Raw genomic sequence first — 19,886 nt, forward strand, 5'->3', positions numbered from 1 at the left:
ATTAGGAGCCTTACGGTGGCTGTAATTTTATCTTGGAAGGCGGCGGCGGGGTCAGAGGAAAGGGGTTCATAAAAACCGGAAACGGAGAGCTGTCGGAGAGCCCCCTCGGAGCAGAGATCACTGCGCCAGACTATCAAGGCTCCACTCTTACCGGCTGGCTTGATTACGAGGTCAGTGCGGTTTCAAAGGGATTTTAGAGCGGTTAACTTCTTGTGGGGCGGCGTCGTGGTATTTAGAGATTAGGTTGCTAGACGAGTTGGCAAGGATGCTACGACATGCTTTGTTTGAATTATCAGTTTCAGGGTGTTTGGCGGGAAGCAAGGTCCAGATACTATAGTCTTCGGGTTAATGGTTAATGGTGTCGAACATGGTGCAGTTGAAGTTAGACGGATGCTGGGTGAAGTGGGCATCGAAGAGTAGACATCGGAAGAATCGTTCGCTCTCCACATGTAAAGAAAAAGGGTCAGGTCGGCTTTGAAGCGCAGGGACGAAGGACAGGCCCTTCGATAAGATAACGTGTTCAGGGGCAGTGAGGGGCAAATCATCTGGTATGGTGACATCATCATTGCGTTGGATGGCAGCCTGATCCTTTCGGGGTAAGAGAGTGTCTAGCTTCCTTGCTTTAGAGGCGAGACCGCCGGCATAGAGATATGAGTTGACTTCAAGAATATTTTCGACAAGTTTATTGCGTGAGAGAGAATGGAAAGATGAGTCAAGGGACTTGAGGAGACTTTTAGCGACGGTGAGCTTTTGACATAACTGGGCACAGTGGTCATTATAATATCTCAGATGTGCCTTTACTAGGTGAAGAGCAGCATTATTTAATATTTGATTGTGAGGCTTTTGAAGGGCCAGAGAGATTCTCATTGGCAGGTTGGGAGGAGTGCCGATGTGTTTGCACATAAGACATGTCGAGGTGCCGCACGGCGCAGTACCAGAGAGCAAAGTCGGAGGTTTTGTAGACTGGTTGCTGCGTACTAGAAGGGATCATAACTTGGGCTGTAGATAGTAAGTTAGGGCGGTTGCTTTAGAAATAACTTTAGAGTCTACGAGGTGGGAAGCGGCCTCCATGATTAGTTTGCCGAGCCTGGGTATGGAGGGATGGAACGTAAAGATGAGGGGGTTTTGAAGTGGTTGCTGCATACTAAAAGGGATCGTAAGTTGGGCTGATGGTAAGTTAAGGCAGGTGCTTTAGAAATAACTTTAGAGTCTACTAGGTGGGAGGTGGCATCCATGATTAGTTTGCCGAGCCTGGGTATGGAGGGATGGAACGTTAGGATGAGGAGGTTGTGGACTGGTTTCTGCATGCTAGGGATTGTAAGTTGCACTGATGACAGTAAGTTAGGGCAGGTGCTTTAGAAATTACTTTAGAGTCTATGAGGTGGGAAGTGGCGTCCATGATTAGCTTGCCAAGCCTGGGTATGGAGGGATGGAACGTAAAGATGAGGGGGTTCCGAACTGGTTGCTGCATACTAGAGGAATCGTAAGTTGGGCTGACGACGGTAAGTTAGGGCGAGTGCTATAGAAATAACATTATAGAGTCTACGAGGTGGGAAGTGGCGTTCATGATTAGTTTGCCGAGCCTGGGTAGGGAGGGATGGAACGTGATGATGATGGGGTTGCTTGGTGGTTTATATCTTGGTTGGGGAAATAGGGTGTCGTGTCGCGAGACGTTAGAGACGTGACTGCTCACATTGCACAGAAGGCCGAGTAGCTAGGTAGCTACTTTCAATAAAGAAGGCGGTCATCATCTTAGAGGGGCACTCAAGTGGATTCTGAGATTGTCTATTTATTGTCATAACTCAATCCTATGAGCTCTAAGCATCCTAAAAAACCTGAAATTACATACAATTAAGGGCGGCCGATTTCTCTATTAAAAATGCAACCAAAGATCGTGGGACGCCCTCCTTTCTGCGCCGTGGCGCAGAACACCAGGGGGTGCCACTGGACGGGAAGGCAGCAGGGGAGGGCACGTAACAGCCAATTACGAATGATGGCTTCCCGGCAGACCAAATTTTCGAATACGTGCGACTTTGAAAAATCAGTCTGCCGAGAAGCCGTCACTCGTGATTGGCTGTCGCATGCCCTCCCCTGCTGCCTTCCCGTCCAGTGGCACCCCCTGGTGTTCTAAGCCACAGCGCAGAAAGGGTGGCGTGCCACAATCTTTGATTGGATTTTGAATAGGAAAATCGGCTGCCTTTGAATGTAATTTTGGGTTTTCTAGGATGCTTAAAGCCCATAGTGTGATACGTATCGCGAGTAATTAAACCCAGTTGAAGCCACTAGTCGCCTGACCCGTTCGTTTTAAACATGGCTCCCGACTGACCGAGACCGAGACCTGTGTTGTTTCAAAATGCGCGCTCTCGCCACGCGCTCCCCAACATGTCCCGCTATCTGCTGTACCATAAGCAGATACATCAAATCGTCTCTTCAACCTCCTTGTCGATCCCCGGCCACCAAAGGTAACTTCGGGCGGAAGCCTTCATGGCGACCACTCCCCTGCGTCCTGCATGTACTAAGGCTACGCCTCTGGTCTCATAGAAGTGGGAATTACGATGCGCGATCCCCAGATCAGGCAACCTCGTTGTATCGATAGTTCCGTGGATTTCATCTTGTAGGCTGTGAAACGCTCGCCAGCTAGCTTCTTGACCTCTCTATTCTTGACTTGACCCTAAAAAGTCCCTTTGTGGTGTTGACGGTCAACACGTTTGCAGTCTCAGCAGTCAGGTTCAGTTGTTGACAGACCTAGCCGAGTGAGATCCAGAGTTGAAAACACTGATCTGCCCTGGAGATTCGCTAGTATCTCGGAAATTGTAGGCATTGTGTACACCGCTGTCCTTGCTTCTTTATTGACCGTGCTATAATAATCTCCACACAATCTGATAGTGCCATCGATCTTGCATTATCAGATTGTCATAGTGCCAACTACGACTGGCGTGGCCCACTCCGAGTGCTGAGTTGGTTTGAGGGTGCCTTGATTTTGGAGCATCTGAATTTCAGCTTCCACAGCTGTCCACAGCTTCCGCATTGCGAACGGCACCGGTTGTGCCTTGAGAAAATGTGGCTTGGCATCTTCTTTCAGCTCCAGGTGCACAGGTGGGCCATTGTGTCTGGTGATTTTGCAGTCGAAGACTCTGTCGTGCGTGTTTAAAACCCTTGCAACGTTGTTGTTGGCGTCCACCTGATGTATTCCGCTCACTCGGATTCTTAGAGCGTTGAACCAGTTCCTTCCTAGCAGCCTGCAGCCCCTTCCTCGCGTCACTAGCAGAGGTAGTACGTAGTCCTTGGACTTATGTCGTACCTGGACATTGGCTGTGCCTAGCACTTCCGCTCCTTCGCCAGACCAGGTGTGTAGGGTCACATATTCTTGGTCTAGCCTCGGGTGTTTTGGTCACATTTTCCGATATGTTTCCTCACTGATGATGGTGTAGGCCGCTCCCAAGCCCACCTGAAAAGAATTGTAACAGAATGTTAAGTTGGGCTAGTTGGTTGTTCATGACTGGAAGGAAGCGCCGAAAGACAGGGACAAAAGAAGTAGGTAACGACGACACGTGGCGCACTCGCAACTGAAGGTTTATTGGAAAAGTCTTTGTATTTTCCAATAAACCTTCAGTTGCGAGTGCGCCACGTGTCGTCGTTACCTACTTTTTTTGTCCCTGTCTTTCGGCGCTTCCTTCCAGCCACCTGAAAATCCGACTTGATTTTCAATCTTGAGCTTGATCATGAACTTTAGTGATGTGCTTGATGCTCCCACAGCATTAAGCTCGCATAGATCTGCCAAAGTTCCAGGGGAATCATCCTCGGTTTCAGATGCATGATCTTCTTTTTCAATGATATGTGTGGAGCGCGGGTATTTCTTGAGTCCTTTCTTCGCGAGCAAGCCGGTTTTGTGACGGAAGTTATATTGTGCGTTGCAGAATCTGCAGGGAGCAGCTGAATACTGTTCCTGCCATCTGCAACATCTGGTTGATTCGGATGTTCTCCTTTCCTTAAGTCTTTTTTTTTAAGTGTTGTCTTATCTTTCCGGATTTCGCGAGTTTCGGACTTCTCTGCTTTCAACTTCCTTTGATGCTGTGCGGCGCTCTCTGTCCGGAGCGCCATGTGATGCGCCTTCTGAAAAGTCAGGTTTACTTCTGCGAACAGTCGCTGTTGTAATTGTTTGTCACGCAGGCCACATACAAAACAATCTTTCAACATTGTCTCGAGAGGCAGCAACGTTGGGTTCAGCTCTGGCTGTCATGCAGAAGATCATGCTTCGCCAGCGGAACCTGCGGTGCTGGTGCTCACTGTGACCGCTGCTGGGGTGGTTGTCAGAACTCCGAAATTGCAGTCGGCAGCAAGCTGCGACGTAGCTTGATATCGACTTCCCTGCCTGCTGGTCCCTTCGCCGAAATCTCGTCCTGCTGAAAATAAATCCTGCGAGAACTTGAGATTGGGCGAGTTGGTTGTTCACGTTTGAGCGCTGTGTGAAAGGAGTGTTCTTTGGGTGTGTGGATGCTTGAATGACAGTTTTTTGAGTGCGCTAAACGTCGACAAACCCGCTGAAAAGCTCCGACGGCTGCGGGTCATAGTGTTTCTTCAATGTCACCATGAGCTCGTTGAAACTCACCTCACCGGGAGTCTTTGGTGATACAAGTGCTCGCACAACTTCATAGGGTTTTGCTCCACAAAGGGTCAGCAGTAAAGCCTTTGTAGACTCCAGCACTCCGTTTGCTTCGCGGTAGAATCCAAGTCGCTTTGCCCAAGACGGCCACGCTGTTTCATCAAACTCTTCAAGCTTGCCCTGGGTAGTCATTGTTGAGTCGCCCTTGTTGTGTCCGTTCACCGACCTCGTAGCCAAAGGTGTGATGTATCGCAAGTAGGAACCCGGTTGCAGCCGTTAGTCGCTCGACTCGCTCGTTTTATTCATGGCTCCAGACTGACGGAGACCCGTGTTGTTTTAAAGCGCGTGCTCTCACCACGTGGTGACCGCACGCTCCCCACGTCTCGCCATCTGCTATAGCATAAGCAGATACATCACACATAGATTGAGTTATGCCAATAAGTAGACAATCTCAGAATTCACTTGAGTGCCCCTTTAAGCTGTTGACAGAAATCAATGTCGTTGCGGCAAATCCTATGGAGGCGAAGGATTTGCAGTCTCAAATGCAAACTCCAACATTGGTTTGCTAAGGGGACGACGCTGCACCCCTTTGTCCCGGACACCGCACACCAGACGGTCCCATAGCATGTCTGATAAGGTCTCACCAAAGTCGCAGTGTTCAGAGAACTGGTGCAGGGCGGTGACAAAGTTTGCGTTGGTTTCTGCTGGCTGCGCTTATGAAACATAAAAGTACTGAACAATCACTGACAGGCACGATGTGAAGTGGGCGGTGAGCTCCGAAACAATGTCCGCATAGGGAGTCCACCAGCACACACAAGGAGCATATGATGGCATATATTGTCGGTCCACAAACGCTACACTGGACTGCGCGTTTTGGGGACCCCTCGACGATGTTGTGCACGATGAAGAAAAAGTTTAGTCGCTCCTGGAGCCACGCTTCAACCCTTTTTGGGTCGAACTCTCCAAGATGTCTTAGCCGCCCCGTGATGGCAACGTTAGGCTCATCCTTTTCTACCACATGCTCTCGTCGTTGCCAAGTTGCCACGAAGCTGTCGTTGCTCCAAGAACTGTGGTTGCGTGCCCCGGAGTTAGAGGTTCTTCATTCTCGTCACCACCCAAAACTTCAATCAGGCGGCTGACTTGGCCGTGCAGAAAAGAGGAGTTAGACATGAGGCACATGGTTTATGACGAGTCCCCGGAATGGAAAACGGTTCGGTAAAACCAGCTTGACTCGCCTTGGCTTGACTTCTGCTGACTCGCCGATGTTGCCAGATGCACACATACAACACTCACGATGCAAGATTCCGTTTCACTTTAAGTGCAAGATCCAGGCTTTCAATGTCGCTACCAAGCATGCAAGCTCATGTAGTGGGAGCATTGTTCAGGGACATATGCTCATGCTCATAGCTTCAGCTTCACTCGTGCATGAAGTAAATGAAACCATAGCCCCTGTGTCAACTCTAATTCTCTAAACCAGTAGTAGGCTGAAATTTATCGATCACTACAAGAAGTTGGGAGTTATGCCGACAAGTCTGTAAGGGTCGTCACATGTACGGAATAGACTGATCGAGGTGCAGTTCCCTGCAAGATGATGTCCTGGGTTGGGTAAGGTTCGAGCATGTTGGACGTTTTCAGGAACATGTGGTTACACAGGATACATGGGGACACGGTGGTCCCATTGACTGTGGCCATATGTGCCTGGAGCGTCACAGCTTCCCGAGTGCTAGTCAGTGCCAACCTCTGGAGCATGGTCACGACACTGCCTCAGCCTCCCAACATTGAGATAATGGAACTGGTAGCGGTGGTCTAGGAGAGCCAGAAGAATCACTGTAGTTGGATAGAAACATTGCAACAGATGCATCAGTCCTCTAGGCATAAACTATCTTGCACCCTCAAGCTTGGGGATTCAATGGGGAAGCAGAGCAGTCCAAATTTCACCACACAGCTAGCTTGGAACATTTCTTTGAAACCCCACAGAATGGAAAACGTTTGATAGCTTCTAAACATAGTATTTAAAGTGCTAGAAGCTGGCATTCTCGTCTCATATTTAAAAACAGTTATTTAGTAATTTTCACCTCATCAAGCATGCACACCGATTCCCGTTTCATTACAATTGGGAAGATGATCGATCCAGTAGTTGTATTCACATTAAAGCGAGTTGTTGGCAGGAGCTGTATCAGTTAGCTTTGAGTGACACTCAGTGCCTCTGTAATAAAAGGACGAATATTTTTATATTATTTTTTTATTTGTTAGTTTGAAACAAGATTGCCTGAGTTTTCTAAAAGCTACAAAAACCATGTGGTGATATTACTTCTATTAGTTCAAACATCCATTTTTTTTAATAAATCGTATTTCGTTACAATAAACTTTTTTTGTTTCTTTGCAAAAAAAGTATTTACTATTTTTATCTTGCTTTGGTAGCCGCTGGAGCTGGGACTTGATGTCACAGGTGGCAGTCGTTGAGCGACTCTATAACCTGCGGGAATCCTGGTGCAGTTCGGTTATCCCGTGTGTTCCACCGTTCAGCGGTCTCGGCGGCGCTCACGATTTTCGGCCAGACGCGTCGGAGGGATGCGATCACTGGGCAGTGGAGTGCCCCACGACAAGCAAGTCGGCAAAGGTTCTGTCCTCCGCAGTGGAGTAGGGCTTTGAAGTGCCAACTCGCTTTCTCATTGGGGTGGTTAGGTGCACACAAGTCACCTGGCCAACCAGCACTCGATGTAACGCCGACACACATTCACAAGGTACCTAACCATGTCTCCGGCACCAACGAAACGCCTGCCTGAAGACGTATTACGTTAGTAGGTCCGGTAGCCTGTCTTCAAACCGAAGCTCGCGGAATGCGTCTACGACGAAGATGACGGACGGCCTTCTCAACAGCCGGAGGCGCTCGAAGCAAGATCAACCTGGATCAACCCATACCGCCGAGATAGTGACGGCGGAAGCGCAATACGGCATCCAGGATCCCTCGCAGACGTAGAAGTGAACACGGCAGACGAAGATCGAGCGTGAGGGACAACCAGAGCAAGCAAGCACTACCGAAATTACCGAAAGAACTGCGCGAGCAAGCTGTTAGCTGTAGCTGACTTTGCGACCGAAATCGTGATAAACATCACCTAACTGTTATTTTTGGGGGTGTGCGAATCATGGAGGTTGTTGGCGTGGTTGGCGCGGTTGGCGTGGTTGTTGGTGCGAATAGTGGTTCGAATCGAATAGCACAACGTCATTCATAGCCTTTGCGGTGCAAAAGAAAGCCGATGCGACCGCGACCGGCTCTTTTTGCGCTGTTGATGATAGGGATGACACTGCGCTATTCGATTCGAACCACTATTTGCACACCCCTAGTCATTTTAGTTGTCGTCTGGCAGGTCCCATCTTGAATGTCATTTGAAAACGTGAATGTCATTTGGCGTAAATGCCATTTTAGCTGCCGTCTGACAGGGGCATTAGGTCCGTACCTCCTGAGCTTTCACGTGATCTGAATTTTCGGCCTACGTCGGGTTTTCTCGGGTGCGTACAGGTCGGCGGCGCGTTGCAGCTTTCTAAGTATGCTGTGCACCGTAGCGAGGAGCACGAACATCGCATGTCGCCACCCTGACTGATGGCTGATCACTGATGTTCACGTTCCCTCCTACTGACTCCAACCTTTACTCGTCGAATTTATAGGCAGCCGGCAATGGCCAGGCGGCGCCACGGGAGTACTGCATTCAGCGCCACAAGCGGAGGCGTCTCTGTTAATGGGGCGGCCAGTTTGCCCGTTGGGCCGTTGCGAGCGGCGGCGACCCCGAGTTCAGCAGTCCCCGTGTGCACCTGCGTCCCTGCGTGCCATGTCCCTGGTTCTTTTATTCGGTTTTTTAAAACCATCGGGAGCCTTGATAGGTCCAAGTGTTGAGAGAATATTCTAGAGTCGTCATTTGGACACCAGTTTGAGTTGTCTTCACTACTTGTGGCCGCCCGATCGGTCTGTGCTTCGCTCGGCTCCCAGGAAGTGACACAACACAACGAGAAGGCAGCGAATTTGTTTATTGTACATCTCGGTTGCCCGTCTTCGAGAGCCGGCAGTCCGGACCCGCCGACCCTGGTTGTCGCCCGTCATTCAGAGCTCACAGTCGGACCCCGTGTCCAGGCCTGCGGATCGCCCTTCCCACGCCAGTGCTGCGTAGGCTAGCTGTTCCTGGCTATCACAGCCAGAGTCTCGCTGCGGAACCACTCCGGGATCGTCATGGACTAGGCCAGTATGGTCAGGGTTCGCCGCTTCCGCCGGTCCTGATCCGAACTTCGCTGGTGGAATGCTCCTGGGAATCGCCATGGGCCAGACCAGCCAGAAATCGTTCCTGCCCGGCCCCAGCCTCGTGCAGCATGCTCTTCCTCTTTCCTCGCCGGCTGGCTCCCGCTTGCGCCTCGCTCGACCGTTTTCTCCTCCCGACGCCCACGCACACTAGAATAAAATTTGGGTAATTAGAACCAAACTTTGCATGCTACACAACCGTACGCACAAAGCCTGGTGTAAAATGGCAGCCAAGTGTATGTGTAAGGATATTTATGCTTCACAGGAGATTTTTTCTAGAGAAAAACTTTGGCATCCTGCTTTCTGCACGCCGTCACATTTGTTACCAGACTCAGCATTAAATTTGGTTGCTGAAACAAACAAAACTTCGTACTACGGAAATCTACTATTTGAAAACTCGCAGGTTTGGAAGGTTTTGGTTGCGACCACGCGTGCTGAACGGCATTAGGAGTGCCGTAACGGGCCGACGGGCCTTTCGCTTAAAGACCTGATCGCTTGATTCTCGACGTCACAGCGAAGCAACAATCGGCCCGATTGTTCCTATTGTATTTCCCTAATATGGCTGTTAAAGCGACTCGTAATACAACTTGTATAAATATCATCCCGTTCAGTGTCGTGTTTCTTCCACCCAGTCTCAGGTGGTCTAAAAAATGGTAAACTTACACCAGCTCGCCTGCGCCCTAACTGTTTTTTTTATTAATTGTATAAATACGTTATTTTGCCGAGTAGCCTGCAAAATGAGTTCGTCCGACCACTTTCCAAGCCTGCACATATATTTTCGTTCACTTACCCTTCGCCCCCCCCCCCCCCCCCCCAAAGTTTCTGTAAAATTCACTTACTTGTTGCGTCGCACTGCAGTAATCCACTTCTGTCGCCGTGTTGCTTCCCAAGATCTCGAAGGGAAGCCAGGGAAGCGGTGAAGTTCGACGCTTGGGTCACCTTCGCGACTGTGGCCGTCTTTCATGCAGCGGTAGCAACGTTTATTTTTTGGGGGATCTCTAGGAGTAGGCGAGATGTCACAGGAACCCGGTGAGGTCATAGAGACGTGAAGTTGGGACTTACTTTTACGAAAAACGGTTCCGAAAAAAGCTCACGGTGCTCCGAAATGCGACGTTCACACGTGGTTTCTGGATGCGCCCGCCCGCAGCCCCCGCGACCCGCGTAGTCCTGGCCTACCCAGTTTCTTTATTTTGCAGCCGCTAGATGGCGCAACGTGTAGCACCAAACTGCATTACAGCTTGCCTATAGCGTGTTTATCACGTATACACCCGGATTGTTCGCTCAGCATGAATACGCTAAATAAAGCAGACTGCCTTCGAACTATTCGCGTTCTGCATTGACGTGAAGCGCTCAAAATATACTAGCAAGGACAATGAGCTGGCGCGTTATCTGCTGTGCAGTGCACTGCAGTGCACTTTTATTTCGATATGGCGCAAAATGTGCGCCAAATATCAGCAGTCAAAAAGCAAAATTTAGGTTTTCGGTTTAATACGCCGCCGGTCTCTGTTGTGTTTAGTGTGTCAAAAACGTCATAATTACTGCGCATCAAACTGTACGTGTGAATTAGCCATTAGTCTTCCTCAGCGGGCGTACAGAAAATTTGATTTGCCGATGAGCTGCCGCTCGAAATAGTGAATTTAGACCACATGGGTTGCTTTATAATAGACGTTGCCGCGACTTCAAGGACAATACCCTAACGTAGCCAGCTGTGCAACTAATGTAGTCACGTGAAAAATATATATATTTTTTTTAATTTCATGGGTTACCCAACAAGCATACAATTGTACCGTGCGCTGTTGAATGTGCATGAAGTATGTGTGCCTCTATGTGTCCAACGCGGCTTCAACACCTCCCCCCCCCATGCGTGTTCATGAACGCCCGTCTCACCGGCGACCCGAAATTATTACCCTTCTGTGAATTGGTGTGTTTCTGTGCAGGTCTCCTGGTATTTGTGTGTATTCCCAGTTTCCCAGCGAGCCCCAGTGCGTGTCAGCATGCCTGATATTGTTGGTGAACGTTTTGAAAACTGCATTAATCTAAAATTGTATATAAAGTGATTGTGCGGTATGCTTAGGCTGTGGAGAGATAGCCCTAATGGGCATCCTGTGTCTCTGCTGCAGACAATCAACTTTTTTAGCTGCTCTGTGGGTGAATAGTGAGAGGACTTTTGGGCATCTTTAAGGAGGTATGGTCAAACGTCGCTCAAAGAGGCTATCGAGACTTTGTACTTATATGAGTTAAAAGAAAAGCTAAGGGAGACATGCCTTAAGGAAATTGGAAAAATCATAAGATACTATGACTCCAAGAGCTCCATCTGAAAGGATCACTTCCAAATAGCTATGTATCTGGGTTTTAACGCGTCATGTGGAGAGCATTTGGAAAGCATACTTAAAGAAGCTGACCAAAAAAGTTGCCCCATGATCAAGGGACAGAGTCAAACTGGAGGCATCAGAGGCCAGATTCACAGAAACACTCTTATCCTATGGACACTTAGCTAAGAAGTTTGTAAGTTGTGAACATCATAAGAAGCATCAAAATCAATATTCACGAACGCATTCTTAAAGGGGCGGTGCAACGATATTCAATTGGAATGTTTTTCACTTTACACGAGCTTACTGGCACTAGTGGGACTCAAGGATACTCGCACGCAATGCCACTCACCAAGAAACTCTTTTGTTGGGCTGTAATTTCGAGGACAAAACCGAGTCTTTTCATTCAATCTATCCTTCGCAAAACCTGATGACGTAGCTGGGCGGTAGCAGTACCGCCCAGTGACGATATTTGAATGCGGCTCATAGATTGGACCCGAGCATGGCGTGGACACTCAATTTGGGCTCGTGATAATCGATAGCTCGTGAAGTATTCGGGTAGTGTCCTGTGTCCAATCGCTGCAATGACGACAACAGACGAACCATAACAATGTCTGGAACTCGGCGCGTGTCGTGTGCCTTGCCAACCCGAGCACGTGGCTATGATCAACATTGGCGGCATATAATCGGCTCCGGATCACGTGGCCGCTTGTTCTGGCTGCGAGTTGAGGGGGTAAATTCCGCTTGTTTTTCTTTATTTTTTTCTGCGACTTGAATTGCGTGTGGAGAAAAATGAACGGGTATTTCACAGGTCATTAACATCAGGGGTCCGTTCTAAGCGATATTTGCGCAAAATACAAAAATCATTGCATCGCTCCTTTAAGTTAGAGGAGGTAAACTACATAGAAACGACAACTTCCGATGTCTCGCAAGTCCCCGAACATTGCGAGAGTGAGCTGTTGCTACGGCGATGGCATCTTCGGCAACCTCGACGGCCAATGGGAGACCTCGCGGCTTGTTTTGGAACACGTGCATTCATACCACAACAAACGAAGGGAACAGCAGTGATTACTATGATTTGCGTTTCTTAAGATGCTTTTTTATTGACCGTGATTGTGCAGTTACAGGGCTGTATGATAGCGATTTACATGCAGAAATTATTGACGCTACACGGCAAATGTGTTCAAATGCACAACTTTAGCGATATCAACAAAGCTGCCATCAATGTTAAAGCGGTTGGCCCGCACGACCCGCTTGCTAAGTGGCGTGCATAAAAACGAATCGCAGCATCATTTGTTCACGGGGTGAATATTGGTTCACACTGGGAGTAGATATGTGCGTTTTCGACTGGCAAACAGCTAAAACCGCACCGTTCAATCACGTTTTAACAACCAAGGCAGGCTACGAGGCAGCTTTGCAACTCTGTACAGACTTGTTCCGACTACCATCATTCATTCCTGGCGAAGCTATGGTTGCAGCCACATTATGCCCATGTACCTTACTCAAGTTCGCCTAAGTGCGAGTTTTCGAATTGCTGCAGTTTTCGGGGGTTTGGCTCGCAGCAGCTAGCTTGCTGCTTGAAGCGTGAAGGCCAGCGATCGCCCAAAAATAGCAGTGTTAGTACCTAGCTCGCCAGTTACAATTTCTGAAAGCTATCTACGAAGTGTATCAAGGCACCCTAAGCTGTTCTACACACAGTCAGCATCGCATTCTTTCTTTTTAAGTGTTTGTCAATTCCTGAAGCCCAGATAAGTGTGGCCGCAAGGCTCTGCATTCATTGGTTTTGAGAGTTGAGGGAGAGGCCGCAGCAGTAGAGATGCTAATAACATGAAACTTTTTCTTGCTAGGTGTTTGTTAATTCCTGAAGTGCAGATAAGCGTGGCCGCGAGGCTCTACATTCATTGGTTTTGAGAAACAATCTGGAGACATCACCTGTGTTGACGTCTCCCAGGTTGTCTCGTCTGAATAAAAAGAACCGATTTAATAAATAAAGTGTACATACCACGTGTTCCGCAGTAACCTATACGGCATTTATTTGAGCTCTGGGCTAGACATAACGATAGATTATATCGCTCTGTGGCGAGGTTACGTCCGCTCTACAGACCATGACCAGCTTGCGTGAAAAATGCCAAATGCTGGTTTTTATGACTAAAAGGGGACAAAACTTGTCTTCTCTTTACAGAATCGTGTAGAAAGGGTTCACTGAGTTCATTTCGTATGATGGGTCGACCAAGCAATGCCTAGCTAGGCCTTGCCCGTAAGCAAACTCGACCGTTTGGTTGACTACTGGCTTATGGAAGTCGTCAACGTGCAATTTTGTGTTCTTTTCTCTTGTTTTGTGATGTTCAAAGTCAGGACGCACATGAACAGCATTTAGGAGACTTCGTTCACACCTTAAATTACTTTTGTAGTCGCTGCTCATAGCAACGAGGCTTCGAAGCGGTGAAGGCAGCCATGTTTATCGTAAAAAGTGTGCAAGACACCTCTGGAGCTGGTGTAGGATTTTGGCATAACTTGCACAAAACTTGCGAACATTTCGCTTTTTGAATACGCGCTATTTTAACTAAGTTTCCTTCGTGAATCCGGCCTCGGGATCTTTGCTTTCAGTTATTAAAGCGGTGATTAGACTTCCAATCTTCTGCATCCATATCTTTCTTAACGAGGTGGAAACCCATCAAAATGTTCACCTTCGAGCTTTTGTGCAATGACCTCGTCTTTGTCGTGGTCTGGCTTGCCAAATAGTGTGTTCACCTATGGAGCTCTGTCTAAACCGTCAAAACCCATCCAAGGAGCTACGGGGAATGCCATGCACTTGGTCCCTTTACTGCCATCCAAAAGTTGCCAGGTCTGCTGGAACACTCCCGAGCAGTTACGTCTCACATGGTTGAAAAAACCCCAAGACTGCGGGTAAACGACACAACAGACTTTTTAGTGTTGTGTCGTTTACCCGCAGTCTCGGGTTTTTTTTCAACCATGTGCAATGTACACCAGCTCGTTTGCACCCTTACATTTTGTTCAGTTACGTCTCTTGGTTATGATGCTTTAAAGAAGCCGTCCCACGTAGACCAAGGCCAGTCATTTGGAAATGTTGAGATCTTTGTATTAAAACGTGGTCAGAGTGTCACTGGTAAGAAGAAGCAAGGTGATTTTGCATTCATGTTTCTCCCTACTGACAAAAGCAAGGTGATAGTGCATTGGAAAGGATCTTTAATAGTGATCACAAGAAGGAATGAAGTCGGCTACAAGTTAAAGATGGGGTACGAGACGAAGGCGTACGTATTAACACATTGAAGTAGAAAAAAACTAAAGGAAGTCGAACAACCAGAACAAGATCCCTTCGGCCCATGCTTTACAGCATCAAATAAATTCTGAAAATTCTACAGTGTATCAAACTGAAATCACAAAATTATAATCTACTAACATGTACACAAGAATAGAAAGATGATGAACAGCACAATAGTACAGTAACGATGGAAACAAGCATGAGTGCATAATGCATGACTTTATCAGTGTGAGCTATTGGTCGGCGGCAGTAAAGAAAGCAGAGCGAGGGTTCACAAAGCAATAGTTTCCCTGTTTGTACAGGTACAATGGGTCAGAAAATTCTCCACAGTGTCCAATATCCTCAATTATGACACTGTGGGCTGTGTTCTCGACAACATAAGCATGGAAATGGTCATCAAAATACTTTGTATCAAGAACCGAGGCTAGAACAAAGTGCTGCAACCCAGAAACCACAATCAGTGTCACTTGAGCAAAGTGAGGAAGGTCATCATCCGGTACAAGCAAAAGTATCACACAGCCCACACTTAGTCTCCTTTCAGAGACCGTGACAGAAACCACACTCTGCACACCTGTGATAGCCAGACCAAGATCTTGGAGTCTATCCTTCAAGAGGTTGGGTAATGAGCTGGAGTCTACTCTTGTGCTCCCTGTAGTAATCACAGATTCCTGGGGTTGAGTCAAAGCATACATGAGGTGCATTTGATGTCGGCGGCTTAAAGTTCCACAGATATTCTTGAAGTTGCGAGTTCTCCTGGCGATTGATTTGAAAAATTGGTGTTTTGCTTCGAAACGCATGCAGGACAGTTTAGAGAGAGGGCCATACAAGAGCAGAAGTCTGGGATAATGAATAAGGTAGTGCATCTTTGGAATTATGTTAACACCTGGAAATGTTTCTTTAAATGCACTGTAGAAGTCGTCAATGAGCACTTGTAAACGTGCAGCTGCACTACAACACACTTGTGGTGCAAGAACAATATCTACGACAGCACGCAACATGAGGTACACTTCATATGCAGCGTTTCGTTTTGGGATACAGTCGCCCAGAAGCAGAGAAAAGAACCGAAAAAAACAAAGTTTCTCAGCAGCTGAACCCTTCATGGCTGTACGTCCAAATACTGCTTGACGCGAAAGAGGAGGGAGTCTTGATTTCTTGTCTCCCCCTTGGAAAGGAAAGGAGGCAAGCCTCTCGTTTAACTGATCAAGAGTCAGCAGATGACCTGATATAATGTGCCGAAGAACATGTTTCATGACACATGGTATGACCCCTTCAAACAAGTCGTGCATGACATCTGGCGGCAGGCCTTGAGTTACATCAAATGACTGAAGGCCACTTAGGCAGCTTTCACCTGTGACACCATACAAGCTACAGAGGCTTTGATCTGAAAGGATCAGTTGAACATGACGAGCATGCATTTGCTTGGTTCTAATAATGAACCCGTCTTCATTCCATTTCTCATTAATTTCCTTCTTCATTGCCATACAGAAACGACAGATAGGACCAGATGAAAAACATTCGCGAAAACCGCCAAACTGGTGGCTTGACAGGTTATCACCGCACACATACAAAAGTGAGCCCTTCACCATTTCTCCGTCAAGCTCTACACCATTCAATTCAAGCTGCTGAAGGTCCATAAGAAGTGGCTGGACAATGCGGTGCAGACTGAATTTGGCTACAATCGATGACTTTGCAAGGAGGACAAGGTATTTGTCATTAAGCTTGGAGCGGGATTTGGGCGGTAAATTTAGGATTGTTAAGTACCCGGCCAGAACCTTGTGCTTTCCACGTTTGCTTCCTAGAGGATTACACACCTCAAACTCGTCAAAATAGAGTTGAAGGGCCAATCGCTTCTCACTGCCTGCATTCCTGAACATACTGTGCTCTTTAAAGTACGTGCCATCGCACACGTCATGTAGGAGTGTAGAGCAGCATTCTCCAGTTTCTCCAAAAAGCTTGCGCACTTGTGCAACAGCTTTTAGGGTTTCCAAAATTGGAATGTACTGAAAGTTTTGATTTGGTAGCTGATTTGACAGACACACAGTCCGAGGAGCGACAAAACCAAGCAAACCTTTCCAGTAATTCTCCCTTCCTGCTTTAGATCCCAACTGCTCAAGTTTTGTCATGTCAATTGAACTGTTTGTTCCCTTACACTCTGCAGCAAAGTTTATGACATCATTCGCAATCTCATTTAGGTTGCTCTCTGGCAACTGTCTGCCCTCTTGCCACTTCAGTAGCAAAGACGACAGATGCTTAGCACACTGGTCACTGGCATCAAGAGTGCCACAATCAAGGCTTACTGCCTGACCACATGTCTGATCACTGGACTCACTACAGGACTTGTTTGCTGTTTCTTGGGGGTCGTCAAACTGTAGTGGCTCCACAGGGGTCTCGGCAGTACATGGTTGAAGCAAATGCTTGTGGTGCCGGCTGACATGTTTGCGGAATGAGCTGTAAAGTCTAAATGTCTTTGCACAGCCTTCCCAGTTGCAATTCCAATTGCTCTCGGTGCCATGCCACGTGCAGAAGTGGCGAAGAAGAGCAGCCAAAGAATGTGTCCTTTGGTGGCACCTGCTACAAACATATGTCTTCATACAGTCCATCTGGAATTGAAAAGTATGAAAGAATAAATTACATAATCCATATTGTTATACAATGTTTAAAGCACACATATGGAGAAATAATTTGCATAAATTTTGCAACAAAGTCATTGCATTGTAGTGTGTACTGTATGAAAAATGCTCAAGGGCTGTAGGGCTAAAATGAGGAGACATCTTGATGTAGGCAAGGCCAGGTCCCTCTTTTTTGGCCCGTGTAAATAAACTATGGGAAAGTTTGAGACTATGACCTTACTTGAATCGGATATTATACCCAAAGAACAAAAGTTCTTTGTAGGAGATAGTCACATGGCGTCGCCACACTAGAGGCGCATGCATCATTTGCGAACGTCGCCATGCTTATAGTTGCTTGCTGTCGCAGCAACGCTCATGTGGGATCTGCAACACCGGTGCTTTTTTTCGGGAAATGTTGTACAAGTGCCTTACTATTTGGTAACGGCAAAATCTATTTGCAACACTTCAACCTGTTTGGCTAGCCTGTGTGATGCGCACAGGGAGGGGACGTTGATATGTTTATATGGCACGTACAAGAGTGTGTCGTGAACGTTGACATCTGGCAGTGCATTGACATATGCGACATTCTAAAGTTTCTTGTTTCGCGGACAAGTTTTGTGATTCGAAAACAGCTCAAGTCGTACAAATCCTTAGGATGCCACAATTATGCTATCGGCGGCAGAGTAAAGGAACCAAAATGGAAGCGAGTCAGTCTGGACACCGTCATTGTCGCAACGCAGGTAAATAGTCTATTATCGACCAATGATTGCATTGATTTTACCACTGATTTGCTTTATTTCTTATGCAGGTCAGTCACCACCGAAGCATGCAAAGCCTAACCTGAAATAGTGCTTTGCACATACTGTATAATTAGGGTTCTATGTTTTCAGGTTTTAATTTTATTTTTATGTTCGTGCCATTATTTTCTGAGCTGGGGAATTTCTTTTTTATTTTGATGTACCTCTAGTAAAATATTTTTATTTGTTTAAAATTGTTTCAGACTACGAACCTAAATGGAAAAGCACATAAAAGGAAATCAAACTTTAAGCCAGATGGCCCCAATAGGAAAATGGGTAAAACCCACTGAAGAATTTGGAGCTTTGAACCCCTAAACTAGGGGGCACAAAAGGGGAAAAGCAACCTTGAATGAGGATACACGGAGGGCAATGGAGACACAGTTATAGGAACAAGATAAAACTTAGCAGACGTTAAAATAATCGTTGACAAATAAACCCGAAAACGAAGAACCCTATTTATAATTATTTGTTACGTGGTTCCCATATCTGCGGTTGACCCGGTGATAACACCCCGCTCGTCTTCATGCAGCGAGTGCTTCGGTCGTATTGCATGGTGTTTTGATGACTCTTGGTATCGAGAAAAACCTAACTTGAGCAGTGTTTCAATCGCCGGGATTCCTTTTCGTGTGTTTCTTGAATCCAAACATGGTGCAGTTCACCATTCTTACTTGTAATGTTTGTGGTCACGTCGCAGCAGGAAATAACGAATGGCCTGACAGCAGAAGCCCCGTACAGATACACGCTGGGAAATAAACGAATAACCTAAGCTTGGGGCACAGATTGACTCTATATCCGGCCTGTTCAACACTGCGACATGCGTCCACCAAGCTGCCTCGCAATTGCAAACTTCGCACCAATGTTAACGACATTTGCACCCCCTGGTAGAACCGGTTCAGTGAATACCTCGTATGGCTCGACCTCCACCTAGGGCTAATATGACTAAACGGAGAAATTTCTCCTGCAGAATTTAGTTTAGTAAAAGAGAAAGAACTTGTCAAGAAAGAAAAAAAAAAATGCTTTCTTGCTGACATTTTTTTTTTTTTTTTTTTCTGAAATAAGTGCGGCACTTTGGAGGATAATAAGGGTGGATGTGAAAAATTTTGTTTTTCTGGCGTAACTTCTGATCCACGTAACTTCATATTAGGGACTTCTAGCAAACCGGTACAGTGCGTGCCCAGACCATAAGTCTTCTGTTGTTCTTGAGTTACAACGTATGCACAGTTCTGTGGAAGCCACGGTGGGAGAGGGAGGAAATTTCCTCCCCCTCCCACCGTGGCTTCCACGGTACCGCGCAGTACTGCACAGTACTGCACGTCCTACAGAAGCACCTTAAGTTGCTTTTGTAGGACTCCGAGGCATACAGAAGCGACCAGGATACGACATGGGCATGCACCGAAGAGGGTCCTGCTAAGAAGGGATCCTTTTTCTGTTCATCTTCAACTGTTTGGGTTACACTCTCATGCCTGTACGTTATGTAATACTTCACACAACTAGTGAGACGAGAACCTGCATTAATGGCACCTTTCCCTTTCCTGCCAATCAACGTTCCCTGAATATGTCAGGTGGAGAACGTCCCATAGACGCTGCTTGCGTAAGCAATACCCCCTCACTACCTACAACTCGACACATACCAATTGAAGCGCCGGGATTCCACTGTCGACTGTAGGATGGATCGGACGCAGCGCCTTCTTGGAATGGCTTTAATAAATTATACGGATGTTTTGTATAACATCCCCTAGGTGGCACGAGAACGGTGTGTGCTGGGTTTGGGGGGGGCGGGGGCTAGGTGGAGGTCGGCTCTCTGCAGGAGTTTCCCAACTGTCATAATCAAACAATGTTGCTTCCAATCCAGGCAAGCACATAACATTCTCTGAAAAAGGTCAGTTATCGGATGTTGCTAGGTGTCAAAGGGGGTGCCTGGGGGAGGGGGGTTGGATTAGGTTAATTTGTGTACTAAGACTCGGTCTACCTTCTAGGGCCCTGAATTGATTTTCAAC

General features: G+C 47.2%; 1 protein-coding gene across 1 annotated transcript; it reads right to left on the reverse strand.

The window, feature by feature from the left end:
* Positions 1–14,716: 14,716 nt before the first annotated feature.
* LOC120848440 lies at positions 14,717–15,583 on the reverse strand. Its single transcript, XM_040220412.2, has one exon. The coding sequence runs from the start codon at positions 15,581–15,583 to the stop codon at positions 14,717–14,719; it is 867 nt and encodes a 288-aa protein (XP_040076346.2).
* Between the last annotated feature and the right edge of the window lie 4,303 nt (positions 15,584–19,886).

The sequence above is a fragment of the Ixodes scapularis genome, unplaced genomic scaffold (genome assembly GCF_016920785.2).
Source record: "Ixodes scapularis isolate PalLabHiFi unplaced genomic scaffold, ASM1692078v2 PGA_scaffold0__279_contigs__length_252992795, whole genome shotgun sequence".
In the NCBI taxonomy this organism is placed as follows: domain Eukaryota; kingdom Metazoa; phylum Arthropoda; class Arachnida; order Ixodida; family Ixodidae; genus Ixodes; species Ixodes scapularis.